The sequence below is a fragment of the Lichtheimia ornata genome (assembly GCF_029851405.1).
Source record: "Lichtheimia ornata isolate CBS 291.66 chromosome Unknown scaffold00022, whole genome shotgun sequence".
Classification (NCBI taxonomy): Eukaryota; Fungi; Mucoromycota; class Mucoromycetes; order Mucorales; family Lichtheimiaceae; genus Lichtheimia; species Lichtheimia ornata.
The window spans coordinates 64,704-89,694 of record NW_026695342.1 but is presented as its reverse complement, the minus strand read 5'-3'; the positions used below and the strand labels follow the sequence as shown (position 1 = coordinate 89,694).

At 43.5% G+C, this 24,991-nt stretch overlaps 8 protein-coding genes across 8 annotated transcripts; 4 read left to right on the top strand and 4 right to left on the bottom strand.

The window, feature by feature from the left end:
* Positions 1-110: 110 nt before the first annotated feature.
* On the bottom strand, positions 111-1,569 carry O0I10_005457 (uncharacterized protein; the record flags this gene model as incomplete). The annotated part of the gene is made up of 2 exons (XM_058485499.1): positions 111-1,316; positions 1,378-1,569. 2 exons carry the CDS (start codon positions 1,567-1,569, stop codon positions 111-113), a joined length of 1,398 nt encoding a protein of 465 aa, XP_058343646.1.
* Positions 1,570-2,368: 799 nt separating this feature from the next.
* O0I10_005456 (uncharacterized protein) lies at positions 2,369-4,251 on the top strand (the record flags this gene model as incomplete). Its single annotated transcript, XM_058485498.1, has 7 exons — positions 2,369-2,660; positions 2,725-2,795; positions 2,865-2,906; positions 2,972-3,104; positions 3,160-3,374; positions 3,433-3,776; positions 3,840-4,251. 7 exons carry the CDS (start codon positions 2,369-2,371, stop codon positions 4,249-4,251), a joined length of 1,509 nt encoding a protein of 502 aa, XP_058343645.1.
* Positions 4,252-4,949: 698 nt separating this feature from the next.
* Positions 4,950-7,256, top strand: O0I10_005455 (uncharacterized protein; the record flags this gene model as incomplete). The annotated part of the gene is made up of 6 exons (XM_058485497.1): positions 4,950-5,258; positions 5,326-5,376; positions 5,463-6,263; positions 6,317-6,513; positions 6,576-6,783; positions 6,843-7,256. 6 exons carry the CDS (start codon positions 4,950-4,952, stop codon positions 7,254-7,256), a joined length of 1,980 nt encoding a protein of 659 aa, XP_058343644.1.
* A 260-nt stretch (positions 7,257-7,516) lies between these two features.
* O0I10_005454 (uncharacterized protein) lies at positions 7,517-9,337 on the top strand (the record flags this gene model as incomplete). The annotated part of the gene is made up of 6 exons (XM_058485496.1): positions 7,517-7,796; positions 7,858-8,330; positions 8,388-8,559; positions 8,624-8,749; positions 8,816-8,955; positions 9,014-9,337. The coding sequence occupies 6 exons, from the start codon at positions 7,517-7,519 to the stop codon at positions 9,335-9,337; spliced, it is 1,515 nt and encodes a 504-aa protein (XP_058343643.1).
* Positions 9,338-11,127: 1,790 nt separating this feature from the next.
* On the bottom strand, positions 11,128-12,268 carry O0I10_005453 (uncharacterized protein; the record flags this gene model as incomplete). The annotated part of the gene is made up of 5 exons (XM_058485495.1): positions 11,128-11,318; positions 11,383-11,571; positions 11,637-11,930; positions 12,055-12,145; positions 12,218-12,268. 5 exons carry the CDS (start codon positions 12,266-12,268, stop codon positions 11,128-11,130), a joined length of 816 nt encoding a protein of 271 aa, XP_058343642.1.
* Positions 12,269-12,331: 63 nt separating this feature from the next.
* On the bottom strand, positions 12,332-12,886 carry O0I10_005452 (uncharacterized protein; the record flags this gene model as incomplete). The annotated part of the gene is made up of 1 exon (XM_058485494.1): positions 12,332-12,886. One exon carries the CDS (start codon positions 12,884-12,886, stop codon positions 12,332-12,334), a length of 555 nt encoding a protein of 184 aa, XP_058343641.1.
* A 1,894-nt stretch (positions 12,887-14,780) lies between these two features.
* On the bottom strand, positions 14,781-16,787 carry O0I10_005451 (uncharacterized protein; the record flags this gene model as incomplete). Its single annotated transcript, XM_058485493.1, has 7 exons — positions 14,781-14,849; positions 15,002-15,168; positions 15,278-15,469; positions 15,554-15,877; positions 15,933-16,023; positions 16,100-16,112; positions 16,219-16,787. 7 exons carry the CDS (start codon positions 16,785-16,787, stop codon positions 14,781-14,783), a joined length of 1,425 nt encoding a protein of 474 aa, XP_058343640.1.
* A 6,740-nt stretch (positions 16,788-23,527) lies between these two features.
* O0I10_005450 (uncharacterized protein) lies at positions 23,528-24,666 on the top strand (the record flags this gene model as incomplete). Its single annotated transcript, XM_058485492.1, has 2 exons — positions 23,528-23,815; positions 24,538-24,666. The coding sequence occupies 2 exons, from the start codon at positions 23,528-23,530 to the stop codon at positions 24,664-24,666; spliced, it is 417 nt and encodes a 138-aa protein (XP_058343639.1).
* Between the last annotated feature and the right edge of the window lie 325 nt (positions 24,667-24,991).

The following is a 24,991-nucleotide window of genomic DNA, read 5'->3' as shown; positions in this document are numbered from 1 at the left end:
CACGCCCACATACAATAAGATAATGGCAGGTTTATGTATTAATGGGGAGTATCATTGTATCATACGTATTGTTAAGAAGGGAGGGGAACATTCAATAATGTATATATAAGCTATTTCTCAGAAGAGAGTGAATCCCGTAGCTGTTGTTGTGAGATTTCTCTTATCTGTTCCGAAACGATGCGTTCTTCACCGCTTGTAGGATTGACAGTGACAACCTTGTCGACATGATAATATGCCATTTCACCGATTTCAGCGGTATCCAAGCCTTGTAGTTCAACTTCAGGATCAACTCGCAAAGATAAGCCTGGGATATGGTCCATAGTAAAAAGGATGATGTAAGTGATACCAAAGGACCATGCAGCACCTGCTGAGCAATCCGCTAATTGATATGCAAGTTGTATCCAATGATGATTCATCCATCCCCCATCAATGACCGTTGAGCCATCAAGACCAGCGACATAGCTTTCAGCAAACAAGCCTGTGAGTAATCCACCCACAAAACCACCTACACCATGAACGGCGAAGACATCAGCAGCATCATCAAAGTTGAGCATGTGCTTAAGACGCACAGCAAGGTTGCAGCATAGGCCACCTAAGAATCCAATAGCAATAGCAGGGCCAGGACCTACGAATCCTGATGCTGGGGTGATAGCAACAAGACCAGCGATAGCACCAGAGCAAAATCCCAAGGCTGAATACTTTTTTGTGATCCGATAATCCAATAGTAGCCATGTGATAGCACCTGTAGCAGCCGCCAAGTTGGTTACTACACATGCCATAGCCGCACGTAAATTGCCCGAGAGTGCTGAACCACCGTTAAAGCCGAACCAGCCAAACCAAAGGAATGCTGTACCGAGGACTACATTGGACATGTTGTGTGGTTTAAATTCATCAACTTGGGTGATACTGCCATGGCCTTGACGTTTGCCCAAAATGATGGCGTACGCAAGGCTAGCGAATCCACTTGAAATATGCACGGGTGTGCCACCTGCAAAATCAAGCCCACCAAGTTGTGCACTCCATCCATTGGCGTTCCATGTCCAATAGGCAATAGGGTCGTAAACAACGGTTGACCAAATAAATATGAAGATGATCATGGGAAGTAATCTTCCACGCTCAGCAGCAGAGCCAATAGCCAATGCTGGTGTCAAGGCCGCAAACATGTTTTGGTAAAGTGCAAAGACAATATCGGGGATCTTGTCACTGCCCATGGAGGCTGAGCCTAGTACGTTACGGAAAAGCGCATAATCCATATTCCCAAGGAATGAAGAGCTAGCCGTCTTGCTGAAAGTGAGACTGTATCCCCATATAAACCACTATAATAATAAAAAAGGATGATGAGATGATGATGGATCATAGTGATGGTTTTGTTCTCACCTGGAGCGTTACCACTACTAACGATAGCACACAACACATAATGAGTGATAAGGCGTTCTTGGAACGTGCCATGCCACTATAAAAGTAGCCGATGCCAGGGATCATGAGCCACACCAATGCCATGGATGTTAGCACAAAGCTAATATCTCCAGCACTGAATTCGGAGCCATAAACAGAAGATGATGGATCCATAAAACTAGTTGTTGTAAAAGGGAAAGATGTGACAATGTTTAAAAGAGGATCAAAATAGGAGTGTTGTGGTGAAAGGCCAAGTTTAGTGGAAAAGAGCAAGTTGGTATGGAAGAAAGCTGCAGGGGAGGGAACGCTTGTTATATGAAATGCCAATCACTGCTTACTGATAAGCAAAGGGCAAGAGATAAGGATGTCATTCAACATTGGCAGGTTGCATTTACCTGCCGCTGTATCCTTTTTTGGTTTTGCATCAATGCTTTATAACTGGAGGGACATTATTGTTATATGACGCTGGAAGAACTCATGCAACAAGATAGAATTTATTCCTTTGTGAGATCCATCAACTCAAAGTTGTATACTATGATCTAGTGGTATAGATAGAATCGTTGGAAAGGCTTTCCCGATGTCACGTATGGCCTTGATAAGAGACACAATGATAACTATTTTCGCATTACCTATTATGTAGATAAGCCAACAACAACGGCAACAATGAAGCTGCGCTTGATCCTGGGATATCGTATGGGATTGCTATCTTTGGTTAATCTTGAGCGATTACTATCATTGTGTTGCAATAATGTCAAAAGAGTATAGCAAATGGCCTTATCAGCAAATGTGTTGTGTGTCATCTAATAGGATAAGGTGAGGGATGTCCTGCATAGGCGCATCTTTCGGGAGTGGAATTTACCTATGCTTTATCCGACGACGACCCAGCAGTGAGTGGCTTTTGTTGCCCATTTCCATTTTCATTTTTTGGTTGCACCGCCGCCCGTTCCCTTTCTCTTTTTACTCTACGATTGACATGCAGGATTCTTTCTTTGTCTCATCCCGGAAACGTAAACGCACCGGTCCAGCTAAATCGTCCGATTCAACAAATAAGCCCACAAGACGTTCTCGGCCCACAGATAACAACAAATCAGCACCAGCACCTCGCAAAGACAGCGATGTCGAGAGTGGCGATGAATCCGATCGATTCGAGAACTTGAGTGCAAGCGAGGACGAATCCTCTGAAGAGGAAATCGAGGAAACCGCAGCCGAGAAACGTGTTCGTTTGGCCAAAGCGTACCTGGATAAGATCCAAACTGGTCTCGAAGGTGAGAAAGGAGCATGACAACAACGGATCATTTCATAGAGTCTTAACCATGTATTCATCAACAGAGGAACTCGATGGTTTTGATGCGGCTGATTTGGATCGAGATTTGATTTCAGAGCGTCTTAAGAAGGATGAGGTATGGTTATAAAGAGTGATGAGTGATGTGTGTGTATATGCAAAGAGTGCTGACAACGTTCATTTACAGGATGAGATTGCTGGTCGAATGCATCGAAGAGTAGCCGACAAGGTAAGATACAAACATACACACACATGTATACGACCATGCATCCTGACGCAATTCCTATATTCCAGTTTGATTTTGCAGCCATTGATGAGGAAAAGATTCAAAGTCGACGTGGACATCAGCTTTCGATCACTGCCGTTGCATTAGCCGAGAATGGATCTGTTTTTTACACTGCGTCAAAGGATTGTTCAATTATCAAATGTAAGATACTCTCGAAAAGATGGAAGAATGCGAGACGCTTATTGTATTTCATTAGGGGACGCAAAGACGCTTGAAAAGTTACATGTTTTCCCAGGTGGTCAAAAGAGTGCCAAAGAATTTGAAGGCCACACAGATCACGTTTTTGCATTGGCTATCAGCTCAAATGGCGAATATCTTGCTAGCGGTGGACGGGATAAGAAGATCAACATCTGGTCTGTAAAGGATAATAAGCATCTTGCTGTTTTCCCACATCACAAAGATGCCATTTCGGTGAGTATTGGATGAAGGACTTTGGTGATACGGATCATTAACAACGATGCATGTACAGGGTTTATGTTTCCGTAAAGGCAAGAATCAATTGTACTCGGCATCATGGGATCGAACCATCAAAGTATGGAACATTGATGAGCGGGCCTATATTGAAACACTGTTTGGACATCAAGACCAGATTGCCAGCATTGATACCCTAATTCGAGAACGCTGCGTATCGGTCGGTAGTCGAGATAGAACAGCTCGAGTATGGAAGATTGTGGATGAAACGCAACTTGTATATCGTGGCGGCACACAAAGCAAACAAAAGGATGCGAGAGAACGACCATTGTACTTGGAGGGATCATTGGATTGTATTTCACAAATCGATGAAAGCATGTTTGTTACCGGTGGCGATAGTGGGTAAGCATCTACGCTCTCTCTCTTGTTTCATTGTACCAGGTTTGCTAATAAGACAATGGTTAGTGTTGTTTCGTTATGGGATATCAACAAAAAGAAACCCGTTTTTTCAGTAACAGAAGCTCACGGCATCAACACCACACAAAGTGAGACCGAAGGCGACATCAACACACCCTACTGGATCACAGCAATAGCATCACTTCGATACTCTGATTTATTTGTATCTGGATCATGGGATGGATATATTCGCTTTTGGAAGATTGGTGAGGACAACAAGAACTTTACTGAAATAGCCAAGCTTCCTGTCAAGGGCGTGATCAATAGCCTTGATATCAAGACCGTCTTCCCATCAAATCGAACATTTTTGATCGTCGGTGTGGGTCAGGAACTCAAGGGAGGTCGCTGGTTACGCTTGAAGGGTGCCAAGAACTGTACAAAGATAATAGAACTTCCATCACTCAACAAAGCATCTTCTTAATCGCAATTATTACCCATTCGCAACAATAAAGACAACCTGCATCTAATCATGTTTACTACATGTCGTTGATAAAAGTATCATTTCCCATCAATTCGCTAAGGTTGTATGCTCATGGTAATGAAGGTCTCGTTTTGTTCTCAAGTGAAATGTGGTTCGTTCAATCCTCGATGCTGCTTTACAATGCACATCCAGCTATAGCTTAATTAAACTTAATAAAGACATGCTACGCATTCATGCGCCTATCCAAGCTGTTGACAACAACGGATTTTTTCCCACGTGAACATTTGCCACATTGCACCTGCAGCTGCTTTACATTGCCCAATAAAATGAAGAGCAGGTACAAGGTGTCCATTGATGGTAACATCTCCTGACAATAGGTGCGTGTGTGCCTTGTCGGGCCGTATTTTCCGATGAAGATTGTAGCATGCATATGAATGTTGTCAATATCAGCCATCTTTGATGGTGCCAATTTATTAGGAAGTGCATATAGAAATGATGCATATGTAAGGTACTGCATGATAAGCGCATGATATTTGGGGTGATGGATAAACATTCAGCAAGGAGAAGGATGACGATGGTTGACCATCAGCTGTCAGTAGAGCAAGATAAGGAAGCAGTTGGATGTGGCATCTGATCCTAAATGGGGTGCTATATAAAAAGTAATCTCCTACTGAACAAGACGTTTCATAGTTTCTCTCATGCACTCCTCTATTCTCTTCTTGCTACTTTCATTCTTTGCCATATTCCTACAACACACGTCCTCTTTACCATGGCCGCCTCAATTGCCCCAAGTTCCCTTTCACCGCCCATCACAACCCAGCGACATTGAAGAAAAGCTTTACACCACAACAGTTGACTGGTTACAGGCTGACACCCAGGCCATGTCGTGTGCCAAATGCATTTCACTCATGCAGCTGGGCAAAGATTTATCGTACATGTCTGAATCCTTTCTGATTGCAACGTTGATACGGCTATGCGGGCGATTTCAACAAGTACACCCTGACGTGGTAAGTGATAAGGGGGTGGGGGGATAGGTTTTATATGATAGCATGATAATGACATGGGTATTGCAAGTGTGCTGGTGTCGTCCAGGAGCAAGCTCCTATCCTGCGGAAGGTGCTCAAGGTAACACAATCATGGGATGTTGCACCGTGGATGGGGGCACGTGAGGCATGGATGACGATATTGGTACTTACAATGTCGTATTCTAGACGATGACTGTATCAGGACGAGATGGGCATCTTTTGTGTGCTGCTGTGTTGAACAGTTGCCCTTATCCAGAAGTTGACGAATGGGATGTTCCTTTTCCTAAACCAAGGCCAATCAACAACAATGCACCGCAACAGCAGCATGAATCTTCATCAACATTCACTGTTCTGCAACTAAGCGATTGGCATGTCGATCCTGAATACGAGGCTGGGGCCGATGCCTTTTGCGATAAGCCCATCTGTTGTCGAGCATCCAACACTGATTATGCCAACGTTACTATGCCAGCATCAATATGGGGAGCATACACCTGTGATACGCCATTAACACTGATCGAGTCAATGCTTGAATTTATTCCCACTGTGGCACCCGATCTTGCTTTTGGTTTACTCACTGGCGACATTCCTTCGCATGAAGTATGGTCAACACTACCAGCACTCAAGACTCAGCTTGTCGAAGAGCACTCGTTTGCACTTATGCATGCCCACTTTGATTCCCCGCATCTCATCAATTCGGTGCTATATCCTGCCGTTGGTAATCATGAATCAGCACCCACCAATATCTTCCCACTCAAGCAATCCAAGATCCCTATCGAAGACGAGAAGGAGTATCTACGACTCGAATGGATGTACGCTTCTCTCGCCAAAAGCTGGCTTGGATGGCTCGCTCCAAATACAGTGCTTCAGGTGGAGCAAAACAGTGGAAGCTATGTTGCATACCCCAAACCAGGTCTCAAGCTTATCAGTCTCAATACCAACTTTTGCTACACAATGAATTGGTGGCTATATGAAAGTCCGCAACAAAAGGTGAGAGAATTAGTACAATGAAAAGGAGATGGATTACTCATATGAGAAAATAGGATCCTGATGGTATTTTGGATTGGCTCATCAATCAATTACAAGCATCTGAAGATATTGGAGAGAAGGTTTGGATCACTGGTCACATTGCCCCTGGAGATGTCACCTGCTTGCATGACTACTCGAATTACTTCCACCAAATCGTCGAGCGCTATTCTCCTCATGTGATCACCGCACAATTTTATGGACACACTCACAAGTAAGTTTGATCTTGCTATTGCAGGTAACAATGATCCAGGTACTGATTTATTATTACTCCAGAGATGAATACCAGCTATTTTATCGGGATGGAAATCAAACAGCAGACAATGCCATATCGGTGGGATACGTGGCTCCTTCAGTGACACCATTTTTGAATACCAATCCTGCATTTCGACTCTATCGCGTGAATGCCGAGACCTTTGAAGTTATGGATTCTATCACCTACGTGGCCGATTTGGATCAAGCTGATCAATGGGTTACAGGACCGGTAAATATAAATGTGTCTGTAAAAGAAAGGGTTCAAGATGCTTACATGGATTATGTTAGAATTGGCATGTCGAATATTCGGCTCGTGAAGCATATCAATCATCGTATGCACCCCTGGAAGAGAGCTCCCCGTTGACAGCTGGTTGGTGGCACAATGTGTCTGTTTCCATGGAAGAAGATCCTGAAACGATGTTTACCAAATACTGGAAGTACAGAGTCAAGTCAGCCCCGCTGATGAACGAATGTGATGAAGAGTGCAGATCCACAGCCATTTGTGCCATCCGTGCCGGTAAATCAGAACAGCGGTGTGATTATGATCCCGATTTCTTCCCTCCACCATCTGAAGATGAGAGCGTGTACAAGAAGAGCAAAGCTTCTCGTCGTATTGAGGAGATGGATAGCTGTGGATTGAATCTAGTGAGTCAAAGCTATCGGATGATGCAACAAGATGCTATTCGACAAGAGAAAGTATAATGAGATTACCCCCCCACCTTTGTATCAATAAACAATGACTTACCTCGATGTACGTACATATGGATGGATGGATGAATGAATGAATGAGTACAAGGTTGTGCTACATACGGAGATAACGTGATTCGATGCATAGTGTACGCCATCATCACAGCAGCTAGCTATCAATCAATGTTTCCGATATCCTCGGCCGCGTGACCAAAAGGGCAATTTCTTACTTCTTTTCCTCGTTCACACTACTACTTTTCAAACGCAAATACGCCATGCGCGCGTCATTCGTCACTATCACGGCAGCTTTGGCAGCATGCAGCTATGCAATTCCTGGGTTGCAGCAGACACCTTTCACAACGCATTCAGAATCGCTCTCTCAGCAATTGCAGGACAGCCTTACTATCGAAGGTCTCTTACGACATTCTCGGAAACTTCAAGCCATTGCCGACGAGAATGGTGGTACCCGTGTCTTTAGCTCGCCAGGGCACAATGCTACTTTGGCCTATATTGCAGAGTCAGCTTTATTGAATGGCTATCACACATGGCTTGAACGTACGTACACATACAACCATGGATGATGGATGATCCTATATTGACGTCGTTTGTTCTATAGCAATGCATTTGAATTATACAGAAAAGGTCAAGCAAGAAGCATCCGTTGTATCACCTATCCATATCGACATCCCTGTGGGTCTCATGACATTTACCGAGAGTACTCCTTTGGAAGGTGTACGTGCCGCTTTGATTCATGCTCCAGGTCATGGCTGCAACGCCGAGGATTATCCAAACCATGTCAATGGCAAGATAGCATTGGTTGAACGTGGCGAGTGTGCTTTTGGTCAAAAGGCGTATGCAGCAGGTCAAGCAGGTGCCAAAGCCTTGTTAATCTACAACAATGAAGGTGGATCTCTTTCTGGTACCCTTGGCCAAGACTTCCCACCCGGTGCGCCCACAGCTGGTATCTCCAAAGAGGATGGCGACAAGTTGCTTCGCTTGTTGGCGGGTCATAACAAGATTGAATTACGCGTGGCTATTGTGGAGAAACGTGAGGAGCGATTGACATACAATGTGATTGCCGAAACAAAGGTAGAGTACGATTGGATGTGACAAGATTCATTATTTGCCTAATCCATGCTTATCCAGGGAGGTGACGAGAACAATGTCATTGTCGTAGGTGGTCATTCGGATAGTGTGCATGCTGGCCCTGGCATCAATGACAATGGATCTGGTACTGCTGCCTTATTGGAGATCTCATACCTCTTCCGCAATGTTCAAAATCGCAACAAGGTCAGATTTTGCTGGTGGACTGCTGAAGGCATGTACTTCATATCATTTATTCGTATTATGTATGTACGTTGCTAACTCTACTATTATCATAGAATTCGGCTTGCTGGGTGCTAAGCATCACGTTGACAACTTGTCAATTGAAGAGAAGAAGAAGATTGCTTTGTATCTTAACTTTGACATGGTTGCCAGCCCTAATGCCATCAACGGCATCTATGATGGTAAGGATCGGTATAGTATGTGCTTTGGATGGGATTATTGATTGCCATCATGTGTTTTATCTATAGGTGATGGATCCGATAGCAGCATGTCTGGTCCTCCTGGTTCAGCAGCCATTGAAAAGCTCTTCCAAGATTATTTCAAGAGCAAGGGCGAGCCCTATGATCCTTCAGAGTTCGATGGTCGTAGTGATTATGGTCCTTTCATTGTAAGTTGTATAAACCGTATTTCGTCATCGAGATCACTAAACACAAAAATGTCAATAGGAAGTTGGTTTACCCAGTGGTGGCCTATTCACAGGTGCTGAAGTGCTCATGACGGAGGATCAAGCCGAGCGTTATGGACGTGAAGCGGGTGTACCATACGATGCATGCTATCATGCTGCTTGTGACGACATTGACAACCTCAACCATGACGCCTTTTTGTTGAATGCACGTGCTATCGCTCATGCTATTGCTACATTTTCTCAATCGACGGACCTTGTGGATCGTGAAAAGGATACATTGGTGACGCCGTCATCTTCATCACAAAAGATTGATATTGAACGCATTTGGCCATCTGGTGCTCCCAAGGGTGCTGTAGCTATTTAAATAACATCATAGTGTTGTCACGTTATACTGATCTTGTTTACTAAAAGTAACATTCGATCACCCATGAAAATGGATAATTATGCCTCTAGTGGAATGATGCCCCTAATTGAAAATACAAACTTATCATATGTCTTTGATGCCGAACTCGGGGGAAAGGTGTACCGCGCACTAATCACTCCTTTTTCAAGCATTTTGTACATGCCGCGTGGTATCAACGTGATTGTTCGACATGTCGCATTTTGTGTTCACTGCCAAAGCCACTCCATGAGTCCTAGATCAATTGCGCATTACTGCAACGGATGAGCCGTGCCGTCGTTCCATTATTAGGTGTCTTCAATGATAGTAGTAGACCACCACGCGTTGTATGCTTAGCCTTTTCTCCCACCTCCTGTATGGCGTGTTGAGTTAAATTATCTTGTACAACTATAACACAAAATGTGAATACCGATTTCTCTGTGTACTTTTTTCACCCCACGGCTAAGCTCATTTTGCAATTTGTTTGAGGAACCATTTCTCGGGAAACCCAGTTGGTTTTCATTCGAGTCACATGAATCATTTGTGTGGTTGTACAATACACACTCCGAGATAAGGGTCGTGTGAAATACAGTGTGTGAGTGTTGTGTTGTGTGGTGTGCGTATGAAATGGTCATCTCGTTGTCATGCATTCTATTATCATGCAACATGGTAGTATTCTGCATAAATCGTATACGCGTGCACGAGCCTCCTTGCTAAAGTAAAGACCGATCCATTCATGATATACTCACTAGACAAAGAAACAGGACGTATCAAATCATAAAGACATCGTGTCGATCGTTGTCGGAAATGTAATTGTAGTAGGTTGCGTACTACCCAGCCAAAAGGAGCTGCGATCAGTGACATGGGAGGCTGACTTGTCAAATAGGGCATGTCCGTCAGGGATAATGGATTGGCATGGAACAATACGCAACAACAACAAGTACACCTACCTTTTTCTGGAGAAAGCGATCAATGGTTACACCACTTTTACCTTGTCTTGAAAGGGTAGCTTCTTTTGTGGAGGAGGCTCAACTCGTGATGATGAGCGGATATTTCAACTTTTTCATTTACAAGTTGAGCTCAGATGCATATGGCTCTTCTTTTGCATAACCAAGGTATATAACAGGAAAATGAAAACGCCGCTGTTGCGAGCCCAAAGATCACAACTGAGCCTCACGTTGCACAGCAGATTGTTTAGTTCAAGATTTGCGCGTGGGATACTGCATTCGGATCGCTTGTAATCCAAACCCCTTTCTCATATTGCATACAACCAAGATAGAGGATGGGAGAGGCTGCATCATGCTTGTAACCGTATCAATAACCTTATTGCTCAGATACACATGCGCTGATTATCGTTGTCTCACCCTACCACCACCATTACCACCCCACTTTTGCCATTGAGAAAAAGATCGAATATGTATGCAAGCTTGAAAAAGTATATGCGACATCATACAATTTGCTTACGAGGATTATGCATACATACAAAGGTATTAAAGGGAAAAGCATACACAAGATAGATATACGAAAAGAAAAAAGCTGAATGAGTTCAATGTGTGCGATTGTGCGTGTGTGTGAGTGTGTGTGTTTTGTGTGAGATGGGGGGATGAAAAAATGCTTGTGTGCATGTGGGTAATTGTACGTGGGGTAACAGATCAGGGCATCTTCAATTGTGGGTCCTCGATTATCATAATAGAGGAAAAGAGAATACATGCTAAGGAAATCATTATAGAGCAAGGGCGACGACGACATGTTGTTCCATCTCCTCAAATCTTGCTCTAAGCTTTCCTAGCTGTAATCACTTTCCACTCTGTGAGTCCCTTATTTCTCTCGATTTCATCCATGACGGCGACACAATATTGATCGTATTCATCCAAGGTTAATTCAAGGAAAGGAGCCAATCTTGGTTTTACCATCTTGAGGATTCCCTTGAATACCGATTTGACTAAGAAACCTTGCTGCAATCGAACTGCAAGTGAAGATGCAAAACATTTAAGCATGCATTTTCCTAACAACAAGCTCAAAAAACTTACTCTCGTCTTCGGGCCACTCGCCGACTGGGATGGGAAACTCTTGAATCCGCACATCTGTGAAACCAACAGAGAGCAGGTGCCCCTCGAAACCTTCTGTAAATTTCATGTTGTACCCAGTAGCTAAAGCAAACTCGTCAACGGCCTTGTTGCCTTTGCGAGTTAATGGCCCACAGTCTGGCATGCGAAGATCTGCAATGTGGTTATGATACTATGAGTGGAAGTCGATGAAAGCGGTTGACAAGGTGATAGCTTACCATATTCGACAAGGTGCACCGAACCATTGGGTTTAAGAATCCTTGCGAAGTCTTCAAATAGTGGTTTCCAATAGGGGATTGGAACAATAGCACCAACTTCGCGTTGATAAACAAGATCAAATGTGCCATCAGCAAAGGGTAAAGGTGTGTTGAGGATGTCGCCAAAAACAAATGACACGTTGGGCGTGATCGGTTGGCCATTATTGACTTGAGCGCTATCGGTCGGCAGCGAAATATCCATGGCAACCACTTTACTCTCAGGATACTTTTGTGCAATTTCAAAGGCCCAAAAGCCTACATATCCATAAGGATGATGAGCCAAACAATGATCATAGATTGCCGATTTTGATGATTTCACTCGCTCTCTCGCATATCACAACCCGTCATTTATATGCACAATAGATGATGGTTACCGTACCTGCACCTGCTGCACTATCAAGAATCATTTTGGGTGGCTCATCCATTTGCAGCTGGATATTCCCACCGAGTATCTGTTTCAGGATATAATGCTATTGATGTATGAAACGTATCAGTGTTTGCAATCTATGATATGCAGCTATGCCTAGCTCGAGATAACTTACCTGTCGCAATTGTCTTTTGTGTACAACAGGAGATACAAATTTTGTGCACATCTTTGTGTTAGCCTTCTTTTTTTCCGAACCCACGTTCCTTGTCCTTGGGTCGATCTGTCAGCCTTACCGGTTATATTCTTGCTCATCGTTGCGATCAAACGTTACAGATTCAGGTTGGCTAGTCACCGATGCGGTGCGCTCTACTGATGCTGTTGATGCAATAGATGGTGCTTGTGCTGAATCTTCACTCTTGCAAGAAGCCATGCTTCGATGATCCATTTCAACTACATGTGATCTATTGTAGTGATGATGATGATGATGATGTGGATGTTCGCTGGATGATGAGCCTGCAGTGGTCCAACGAGTGCGTTTGGGTGAGGTGGGTGATTGGATGGCAGATGAAAGGGTTGACAAGGGGCCATCAGTAGCAAAGGCATGGTGATGGGCATGGCCATTTACAGTGGTAGCGGTGGTAGTAGTAGTGCTGCTCATAGATCGATGGCTGAGCTTATCATTGAATGTCTTGGAATGATGATCAAACGTAGTAGCTGACGTGCTAGTTGTCGGTTGCCGAGGGTGATGATGATGGTGGGTGGTGCGAGATGATTTCTTTTTCTTACGTCGATCACTGGTGGCGACACCACCGTTAAGTCGTTGCTTACTCATTTGTACTCCCATATTGAATATAAGTGTAATAGAGGAATACGAGGATACGAGAAAAAAAGAAGGATGGCGTACAAGTAAGAGAAGGAAAGTGAAAAGAAATAAAGAAAAAAAGAGAGAGAGGAAAGAGAAAGGTATTGAATAAAGGTGTACAGAAAGCGTGCAAGGTTGTTTGGACGTCTAACGCGGCACCAAATACAGTCGTGTAACGTATATGCCCTATTATAAGTGGAATGTATAACCCCTCTTTGTGTGTGTGAATAACTACCGCACAAGGAGGATGTGCCAATCTCTCACTTATTCATTCGTTTAATATCTTTGCAACGTGATTTCCATCCGATCATGTCATCGAGTGAGTTGTGTTGCCATGGAGATCTACTGATCTTTGCATGCGATCACAGCATGCTGGTGCCCCATGACCTTTGCCGTTGGTTCGTTGGATATGGATAAGTACTGGTGACGCACGTAAAGTAAGGAAAGCCGACAGCAATGCGCTTTTCCTTCGAAAGAGAGGTCCCTGTGTGGACTTTGAATGATTGGTCGCACACATGTGGACACCATCCTTCACTTTGATTGATACCAGGAGAGCATTTAACCGCGCCGGAAGCATGGGACCGGGTTAAGCAAGACAAAAGAAAGCATAAACTAATTTTCTATGCTCCTTACTATTATGTCCGCTCCCCAAGCATTGTTGTCAAACCGCACATGACTTGTTATCTCACATTTCCCCGCCCCTAGTTGTTTTCCTCCTTTTCTACTTTGCTCCTTGCATGATGCTGAGCACGTCCCTATTACAAGTATGCGCTTTTGTGTACGTAAATCGTGGCGATAAGGTATACAGTTTATTGATAAACGTGCCGCATGAACATCCTTTACGCAACAACCAATGGGTAACAGCCTTCATTTTCTTTTCAGGTACAGCTGTCGCCTATCCTTCTCCATTGGCGTCACCGGTCTAGCGATCGTAGCACAAAGCCTGTGATACAACAACCACTTTTTCTTCCCCACCCCATGTAACAATAGGAGCATGCCCTTTGATGGCAAGAGATAAAACGATGATGCAATCTGCCATCATCATTAGATGCTATCTAGGAGAACTATTAGGGGTACTCTTATAACCATATAGAAGAAAACTCCATCACGATGATGATAATGGTGATGGTGAATGTAAGTTTGAACGCATTAACGAGCGATGGCGTTGTTGTGGTATTGTTGGAAAGGGGTTGTGGTGGAGTACAGATCATGTGTATCCGGAAGAAAAAAGCATGTCATGGGGTTTGAATCGATTTTGAATAGCTGTTGTTTTATTATCTGATGGATTATAAAAAGCTATGCTATAGCTGGTGGGAAATAGGATGTACTCCAAGGATCGCACATTGGGCATGGGTATGTTAGTAATGTGCGGTGGACATTGGAAAGCGGCATATGCGTCAATGCGCTTGCTAGGAGTCATGCAGACATAGAGTTGTGTTTGTTTAGTTATTGTACACACGGCAGGATAAACATGCAAGGGTCCAGACAACACGCGCACACACACCTTGTTTGCTCTGATCTGTACCACCATGTCCACGTTGCTTCACTCACATATTGGTTTCGGTATCCAAGGTGCCATAATTGGGTATCTTTTGTGTATGGTTACGCCTGAGAAGTGCAAAGAAAGAAGGAAAGGAATCAACGATTTTGTACTTTTTTGGTCTTGGTGCATCATGCCTTTTGTATGTACGCAATGCCAAAAAGAAAAAATATCGGCCGATGAACAAAGTAGGAATGATGCCTGCCACCTGTGGTAGTACAGTGGCCATCCCATTGTTTTTTTTTTTGCCTCTCCTCTCTAACCAAACCCAATCAGCGCTCCTCTCGATATCATCATTCTCTTCCCATACACGTCGTTGTAGGCGTTGATTTGAGTTTAATTCATATAATTCGAACGTGTATACGCGTACTCGTCACCCATGTTTGCTTCTTGATATTGACGCAGCTGTCAAACACGTATGAAAGACGCGTGTACTTTTTGAACATCCACTTTTTAAGTCATGGAATACGTCGTCTACTAGCGTCAGCGTCTCTTGTATTAACGCTTTTTCATCAACCTCGTCTAAAAAGTGGGCATCACTTGCGAGCAGTAAGCACCTTCCAACAAACGGTGCCGTGATTTTGTTCCAATTCTTGAATGAGCGCTGCACAATACTTGTCAAAGTCTTCGGGTTCTACACCAAGGTATGGTCCCAGGATTGGTTTGGAGCGTTTTAGCAATTGAGATGCAACCGATTTGAGAAGGAAACCTTGCTGTAAGCCGACTTGAGCGTATGACGTACCGCGGGTGAAGAGAATTTGGGGGGAAAAGTAAGCACACAGACGTTAGGTGTAATGTTGCAAATAGCCTTGTTGCTCGTTTGTGTCACTTACTATCATCGTCAGGCCATTCACCAATAGGCACGAAAAAACGCTGTACTTGCACATTATGAAATCCGATTTGATGCAGCATGCGTTCAATAGGCTCCGTAATGTATATAGCAAAACCCAAGTCCTTCGTTGCACGTCGAACAGCTTCATTGGTACGATCACAAAGAGGTCCACAGTTTTCTGGATATGCCATGTCTATTGGGGTCCATGGATATGGTTCAGCTTTTTTTCGAAACAGCAGCGGGCAAGATAAAGAGGAAGCTATAATAGGATGCTTACCATATTCGACCAAATGTATAATGCCACCCGGCTTAAGGATCCGGTATATGTCTACTAGTAGCGGTTGCCAACATTGGAAAGGCAATAAGATGCCGACTTCACGTTGATGAACCAAATCAAAGGTATTGTCGGGAAATGGAAGCGGAGGAGATTGGATACTGCCATGTACAAAATTGACGTTTTTAGGGAATGCCAATCGAGAAGATCCACTGCTGCTACTTTCACCGCCATTATTCTCTGACGATATAGGGATTGGTAACGTTGACCCCAATGCTACCACCTGAGCATCGGGATACGCTTGTGCCGTTTCCAGGACCCAAAAGCCTTATCATCAACGTCATCAGTAAAGTGCAAACAAGCATTTCTCTTATGTTATTACCTGCTCCACATGCGCTGTCAAGTATACGTTTTGGAGGCTTGTCGAAGGTACACTTAATGTTGTCTCCAAGCACTTGCTTGAAAACGTAATGCTGGTTGTATGAATAAGAGTGTTAGCTGTAACTCATCAACACAATGATACACAACGCTTATTGTGAGCCGCCGAACCTGTCGCTGATGCCTGTCAACAAGCATCAACCCGAAAAAAAGGATGGAAGAAGGGTGAGAAAATCCATATGACATAAACCTACCACGTGGTAGGTAAGTCTTCGTTGGGGATATCTTACCGGTTATATTCTTGCTCCTCGGTAAAATCTTGTGAATACTCTTGTTGGCTACTCATTGATGTGGATTGGATTGAGCGAGTGTAGGCTTTACCCGTAATGCTAGATGATGGCGAACCAGATAACGGGGTTGTGGTGTTACCGGATTCTTCGCTTGAGAAAGAAGGTGTGCTGTTGCTATGGAGATCCAGCCTCCGCTGGTGAATTGCTGCAGCAGTCGCTTTTGCTGTGTCTCGCGTTATTCGTTGACTTGATGGTATATTCGGTGCTGATCCTCCATGTTGTTGTTGCATTGCTGCTGTGCTATTCGTTCGACGAAGAGCCCCTTCTTTTTTGTTGGCATGGCGACGAATAGCTTTATCATAGCTGCTCCCTGCATTTGGGACACTTTGAGTATGGTCGATTGTGGATGGTATCTTATAAGAGGTTGTTTGTTGTCTAGTAGTAGTAGTAGTAGTATGTGGTTTTGGATGATGATGTGGTGATGGTGATGATGATGAAACCGTTTTCCTTCGAGCTCGGCTATTTCGTTCGACACCTGGCAACCCAGCTTTGCTTAGCTGCCCACCCATTGTATTGTATAGCAATCGAAAACAAAGAAAAGGAATCAAAAAGAATGAAAATCAGATATAAAGCAAAGTGAAAAGCAGCGGAAAAAGAAGCAAAATTGATCTGCGGTTACCGAATCGCCAATTCACTGTTTCCTTTGCATTTGCTTGTTTATATATGCGTGACACACCGCCCACGTTTGTAGCACGAATGGTAATCTTTACAAGGTACAGCCACTTTTACACCGTGCGTACATGTCTATCATTTCTAGTGCCAATAAATGACGCAACATGTGCTTGACATCATGCTCTTCGAAACACTCATCCATCTTTTTATGTAGTAGGAGCTGACAAAAGTACTCTACATCAATTTCATTGTTTCCCAGTGCTACAAATGTGGATGATGCACAACTTTAAAATTCGTTAGAGTTTGCTCTCCACATTGCCCCATATAGATGTTCGTGCTAACAATCAAACCATTGGGGGAAAACCTGTACCGGTCATCGAGGCTAGAAGGCCCGGCAACCCCATAATCTCTTTCGTACTGCTACTATGATTGGTAGCAGAATCTTCAATGTATCTTAGCCACACCACTGTTTTCCTATGACTTAATCTGGAAAAAAGAGGCTTCGGTCATTGACAATCCTTCCATTTTGTTCGGACTTTTCTGTATATCGAATGTGCATGTGCTAGCTGAGCCCTATGCCATGGAATACAATATATACAATCTACATTGCCTATAGGCAGCGGCCTGTGCCACTTTTAGGCATGTGCATGCTATTTCAGCGGTAATTGATGACTTCACAAATACAAGGGTACAATGAACCCTGATTGTTATATGAACAAAGAAGATTATCTTTGCAAGAAGAATGGGACAATAATAACACCATTGGGACTTTAGCATTGGTTCTACACACCGACCAAATGATCCGCTTTCTAGAAATTGAACCTAAGATCAAGTTCCATACAGCTCAGCAACGCGAAAATCGCTATCACTTATCTTCAAAACCACCAAACCTCAATGGTGGTTGTAGATTGTTTTAACACAACAAGTTGGATTGCTTACACAAAATTCCTTTTCTTCCGGGACCTTCCGCTCCGCTCATCAATGAGTCTCAAGCAAGGCATAAGACGTGTGCCTTGTTTTTCAACATGTAACCGTTGTTGATGAGATTTCGTCAACTGTCCTACCGCTTTTTGTGCTATAGTACTAGAACGCACGTGAAGAAAATAGAAGCTATAATGCCGATAACCCTTTTCTACCATTCCACATACACACAAAAGATTTGCTTCCATATCGGCTTGTCTACAATTAGAGCATGTAGACAGTATTTGGACTAGTAACGTAGGCAAATGTAATAATCGTAATAAGACACCAACAAGGATTCGGATATTATGCGCGCGCTTGTGTGATCGCTCCGCGCGGAAGCTTAATTCACCTAATTTCTCTTGTACCTGGTGTAGCATTGACATCAAGAACCTGATATCATAGCTGCTCCATCATCACATGACACGAGTGCCTGGAACTAGTTCAACCATACCACGCGAAACCCCATCGACCCATTCCACCCTTCCACTGTTTCAGAGTTCTTATGTATCCATAACCTTCCATCCATATACAAAAGTGGCATCCATGTTCATATGTACAAGAATTCGCGTGTATTAAAGCAAGTTGCGACACGTAAGTAAAGCTGCTTCTATATAATGGCTATATGCTGTTCACGTAAAACAGGCTGTAAGGCAAGTTGCTGCAAATAAAGAACGTGCTTTGAGGCAATGGAATGAATAGCAATTGCTGGAATGAATGCTGTTACGTTTGATTGTGGCAGAGGAGCGTGCAAGAGCGTGTGCTGTGTCAAGAGACTTGTGTTGTAGAAGAGTGGCAAGAAGGCTGTTCACAGGCCATGCACTTGCCATTGAGTCAAAGACAATCGAATCAAGACAATCGTAGGATTGACATGGTAGGTTGAAGCAGGACAATCGTTCGTTGGTGGTAGTTGTATACTTGAATGGGGCAACAGTTGAGAATGGGAGGAAGAGACAAGATGCTGTGAGTGGAAGAAGTGGAAATTAAAAGGATTCTTCTGATGGTTGGATGGCCTTTCTTGGTTTGAGCGTCGTTCAGTCAAATCGTCTTGGATCAAGAAAGTTGAAGTATGGACATGATGGGCTGGAGCAGGACAATCGTTCACATGCATTGGATTGGGCAACAAAGGTGAATGGGAGGCATGGGCTATTAGCTGGCAGTTTACAAATAACTAACCAGATAAACTCTTCTGATATTGGATGATGTTTCTGTGTTTGAGCGTAACTCAACCAAATCCTCTCGGATCAAGAAACTTGAATGATGGGCATACTGGGCTGGAGCAAGACAATCGTTCACATGCATTGGATTGATCAACAATGGAGAATGGGAGGAATGGGTTATTAGCTGGCACTTTGAACTACTGCTAAATGGGGTGCCAGATTTTTACTGTAGCTTACTGTAGTTGCTGGTTTAAATCGCAGCGTAAAATCCAATTCACCTGCCAAAATACTCCGGTACAGTAAGGAAAAGTCGTCATGCTACAGTAAGGAAAAGCAGTCTTCCTTTGGTTGCCATAAACGTACTCCTTTACTGTGGTAAAAGCATACGACTACTATAAATGGAGTGTGTTTACTGTAGCAAGGAAACGAGTAACGTGAAAATTTTTCTCTTTAGCATTTGCATTGTTTATTCTAATTCATTCGGCCATCCATCACACGGATCGAAACACGAAAAGGATGAACACAAGATAATCCCCAATTTGCATCATGTCATTACTCCTCCTTTCTATTTTAGCATTGGATACTTTTCACCAAAACACAAAGTCTATTGTGCCCTCATGGCGAATGACGGATGAATATACAAAAGTTGTTGGTATGTGTGGTGTAGTGATTCCCTAAAACGATTAAAAGGTGGGGAAGGAAGAATGGTACAGGGACATACAACAGGCAAGCGATAATAGCATAAAGAATTAAAGTAAAGATGAGCATCAAATCATAAAGGTGGTCATAACCATTAATCCATCAATGTGCGTTAAGCACTGATGCATAAATGTTGCATGTTGGTTGGCTTGGGGATTCCCCCAGCAGCCAGCACCCTCTGCTAAAGACAAACCTTGACATGAAGCGAAGCATGGAGCTCAAACCAAGCGAAGTGAAGAGTCAAAGACTGCTAGTCCTTCAATTATCATCACTTTTTCTGCTATCCAAACTAGCTTGAGCAATGCTCCTGTTGCGGCATCATCACCCGTTAACGTTAGTGATCCGATCTTAATTCAACTTTACACCTTCCACTTTTTCTCTTTCACCCTTCTTTTTTCTCATTCCTTATACTAGCTCGGCATTGTCACCTCGTCTTCATCACTTTTAATCCTTTCAGCCCATTGTACACCTTTCTTCGGCCTGCATCGGCATCAACACCTACACCATCACACTACATGTACATCCATTTCTCCATTATTCCCTTCTTCATTTTATACCGCAAAGTGTTTGCTGCTCACTTGGGCAATCTCAATATCAAGGATTGATGTACAGCGTTCATGCATGTGTCTGACAGGTGTCTGGCAGGTCAACCTACTTTAATTTCCAGCTCTTCCCCTCCACTTTATCTTCTCTTGCCCCATTCAAGTACAATTACCAGCTACGAACGATTGTCCTGCTTCAACCCACCATGTCAATCCTACAACTCTCTTGATCCGATTGTCTTTGACTGAATGGCAAGTCCATGGCGTGTACACCCTCCTACTACAACATCAGCGTTTCTTGACACTACACCTTCTCTTGTACGCCCCTCTGCCGCGAACAAACGTAACAGCAGTTGCCATTAGCGAGGACTTTACTCCATTGTCTAAAGCTACTGCAGCAACTTACCTTGCAACCCTTGTTACGTGAACAGCAGATAGAAATCATATAGAAGCAGCTTTATTTACGTGTAGCAACTTGCTTTCAATACATACGACTTGCTTATGGATATGGATGTGGATATTGCTTTGGTATATGGGATGGAAGGAATTGGATATTGATTGGGTTGGTTCCCCTTGGCCTAGTTGGAATGTGATGCTTGGTTTCCATGGCACCATATCAACCATACAAGCAATCTTCACCTTGTTGAGCTACGATAGAAAATGACCACACAAGAGGTAGACCAACGGCTAGATGAGCAGCGATCACAGAGGTTCCTTCTCTCAACGTATTGGGCTTGCAATGGTTACGATGGATGGATGCCATCAAGCGCAATGATGAGAATCTTGGAATGTTGCTGAGGTTACGTACTTGGCATGTCATCAGCAGGAAGGATGGGTAATGGCATGTGGATACGGCTAAAGGTGATGGTGGATTGGATTGCTTTGACGAAGGGTGGTTGATGACCATGGATGGATTACTGGAGTACTCGATTCAAATCACACAGCAGCTGTTTTGGTATCATGGATGAGTACGCTTATGTTAGCAGCAGCCAACACGATGGCACAATGATGCCCGTTGGCTCTATGTGATTCACCCAACATTGGGCGATGCAGCTTCTTATCTTCTTCATATCCACTTGACACATAACAATCATACCTACCACCATATTTACATTCTTCTTCTTTTCAACCTCAATCGAATAAACACTGAAATCAACATAATTGTTAGAGTACCGTGCTATCAGCTCATACGTGCAAGATGTGGATTACTTGGTTGGTTTCTGGATTGAAAGGGGGAATAGAAATACGAAGGTTGGAAAACGAGATGGGATCATTTACATCATCGTGTCAAGAGGCTTTTGTTCTTTATCGTCACAACCATATTACATTTGCTAAAGCTTTCTAGCTCATATGATGACATACAAATGGTAGTAGTGATTCTCAACCGCATGTATTGCAAGGACAAAAAAGTCGCGAGTGATGATGTTAAATCCATCTTTCCTCCATCAACCATATACCAAACACACACAGCATTACAAACGAAGCTATACAGCTGTCGCTATAATGGAATTCCATGATAACAGTGTCCCAGCAGTGCCCCAACGCATCGACGATGATAAAAAAGCCCAAAAAAAGTCGCTTTTCACATTGTTGGTGTAAAACTAATAGTGAGCTGCTCGAAGCTGCTCCTGACAAAGGGATTCAAACGCCTTTTAAAATGGTTGCTTCTGATTGCACTTCCAACTTGTGGTATGGGGGATGCTTGGTTTATTCAAGGGTATCGTGACCCTTCGTTGATGCATAAACGTATAATTGCTTGAGGAGGTATTGGATGACAATTAAAAGAAGTGACTCGTTCACTTTCATCGATTCGTTCCATTAAACAGCACGTAGCTCTTGTGGGACGTTTACTACAGTAAACCATTTGTCTACTACAGTAAAGCAGCTCATTAAGGCAATATGGTAAAGCAAACCACAGTAAAGCAGATCAATAAGGCAACAAACCACAGTAAGGACAAGCTAAACCGAAAATGGACAATTTTATAGTACAAATGTACACTGGGTCTGATTATTTAATCGGCGAGTAAAGGCTACTACAGTAAAAGTGGTGGCTCATTGTGGCTAGGTACAGTAAATTTTATGTCACCCCTGCTAAATAGTGTACAAGAATCATGCATCGCCTGTGCTGAATGACTCAAGTTACACAACATGTCCCTCTGCATCTTTTGCTCTATTATAGTCATACTACTTGACAATGAACAACGACCTCTTTTCATACAGCATGATGCTTACAGCATAGTAAAAACATAAAGACACCTGTATCTCTAAACTTTACAATCAAACGTGTGGTTTTTATTAGTGCAATGTGCTCGGCTTGGTCAACTGCACCTTGTGTGAAAGTTTCACGATCAAGCTTGCCAATCCCAGAGTTCGCAATGTCGCCACCAGCCAAACTGGATCCAGGGGTCGACCTCTTCGACGACGACGACCAAAAAATATTTTTTGGGCTGTTTGCGACATTGAACGTGAAACTTTCACACAAGGTGCTGTTGGCCAAGCCGAGCACATTGCTCTAGTAAAAACCCCACGTTTGATTGTAAAGTTTGGAGATACAGGCACCTTTATGTTTGTAAGCGTGATGCTATATGAAGAGTGGTCTTTGTTCATTGTCAAGTAGGTGGACCCTGGCAGAGCAAAAGATGCAGAGGATCGTGTTGTGTAACGCAGCTACGTTTGCATGAATGAAAGGGCCAATGTATAATTACTTTATGGATCATCTAGGAACAGGCATGTATTGCTAGCTAACGGCCACTTTTATCCAATCATCATTGTTGCAAGATCCACTGCATGGGAACGATGCCCCTGCTCTAGACATTCATTTCCATGATTAAAGTAAGTTGATCCGAGCTGATTTGACTGAGCTGCAGTCAAAGAGAGATTACATCACTCTGGACATAGAGCACGCTCGATGTAGCTCAACCGATGTAATCTTGTGTGAGCGTAACTCAACCAAATCAGCTCGGATCAACCTACTTTAATCATGGAAATGAATGTCTCGAGCAGGAGCATCGTCCACTTACAATAGAATGTACAAAAGTTGGGAATGCACAAAAGTGGCTATTAGCTGCCAGTGTATGACATAAAAGTGAGGGTTGCGTACCTTTCATGCATTGTCCCTGAAGTCCTGACTTTTTAGCTGAGTTACCCAAAGAGGTCCTTCTGCATCTTTTGCTCTGCCAGGGTCCACCTACTTGACAATGAACAAAGACCGCTTCTCATATAGCATCACGCTTACAAACGTAAAGGTGTCTGTATCTCCGAACTTTACAATCAAACATGGGGTTTTTATTAGAGCAATGTGCTCGGCTTGGCCAACTGCACCTTGTGTGCCAGTTTCACGATCAAGCTGGCCAATCCCAGATTTCGCAAATGTCACCACCAGCCAAACTGGATCCGGGGGTCAACCTCTTCGATGACGACGACCAAAAAAATATTTTTTGGGCTAGTAGCGACATTGAACGTGAAGCTTTCACACCAGGTGCGGTTGGCCAAGCTGAGCCCATTGCTCTATTCAAAACCCCACGTTTCATTGTAAAGTTTGGAGATACAGGCACCTTTATGTTTGTAAGTGTGATGCTATAAGAAGAGTGGGCTTTGTTCATTGTCAAGTAGGTGGACCCTGGCAGAGCAAAAGATGCAGAGGGTCGTGTTGTGTAACACAGCTACGTTTGCATGAATGAAAGGGTCAATGTATAATTACTTTATGGACCATCTAGGAACAGGCACGTATTGCTAGCTAACGGCCACTTTTATCCAATCATCATTGTTGCGAGATCCATTGCATGGGAACGATGCCCCTGCTCTAGACATTCAATTCCATGATTAAAGTAGGTTGATCCGAGCTGATTTGACTGAGCTGCGGTCAAAGAGAGATTACATCACTCTGGACATAAAGCACGCTCGATGTAGCTCAACCGATGTAATCTTGTGTGAGCGTAACTCAACCAAATCAGCTCGGATCAACCTACTTTAATCATGGAAATGAATGTCTCGAGCAGGAGCATCGTTCACTTACAATAGAATGTACAAAAGTTGGGAATGCACAAAAGTGGCTATTAGCTGCCAGTGTATGACATAAAAGTGAGGGTTGCGTACCTATCATGCATTGTCCCTGAAGTCCTGACTTTTTAGCTGAGTTACCCAAAGAGGTCCTTCTGCATCTTTGGCTCTCCAGGGTCCACCTACTTGACAATGAACAAAGACCACTTCTCATATAGCATCACGCTTACAAACATAAAGGTGCCTGTATCTCCGAACTTTACAATGAAACGTGGGGTTTTGAATAGAGCTACGTGCTCGGCTTGGCCAACTGCACCTTGTGTGAAAGTTTCACGATCAAGCTTGCCAATCCCAGAATTCGCAATGTCGCCACCAGCCAAACTGGATCTGAGGGTCGACCTCTTCGACGACGATGACCAAAAAAATATTTTTTGGGCTGTTTGTGACATTGAACGCGAAACTTTCACACAAGGTGCTGTTGGCCAAGCCGAGCACATTGCTCTAATAAGAACCCCACGTTTCATTGTAAAGTTTGGAGATACAGGCACGTTTATGTTTTACCTATGCTGTAAGCGTGATGCTATAGGAAGAGTGGTCTTTGTTCATTGTGAAGTAGCTAGATCCTGGCGGAGCAAAAGATTCAGAGGGGCGTGTTTGCGTAACACAGCAGTTTTGCATGAATGGAAGGGTTGATGGATGATACTTTATGCACTATTCAATAGCAGCTCATCATTGGCAGCT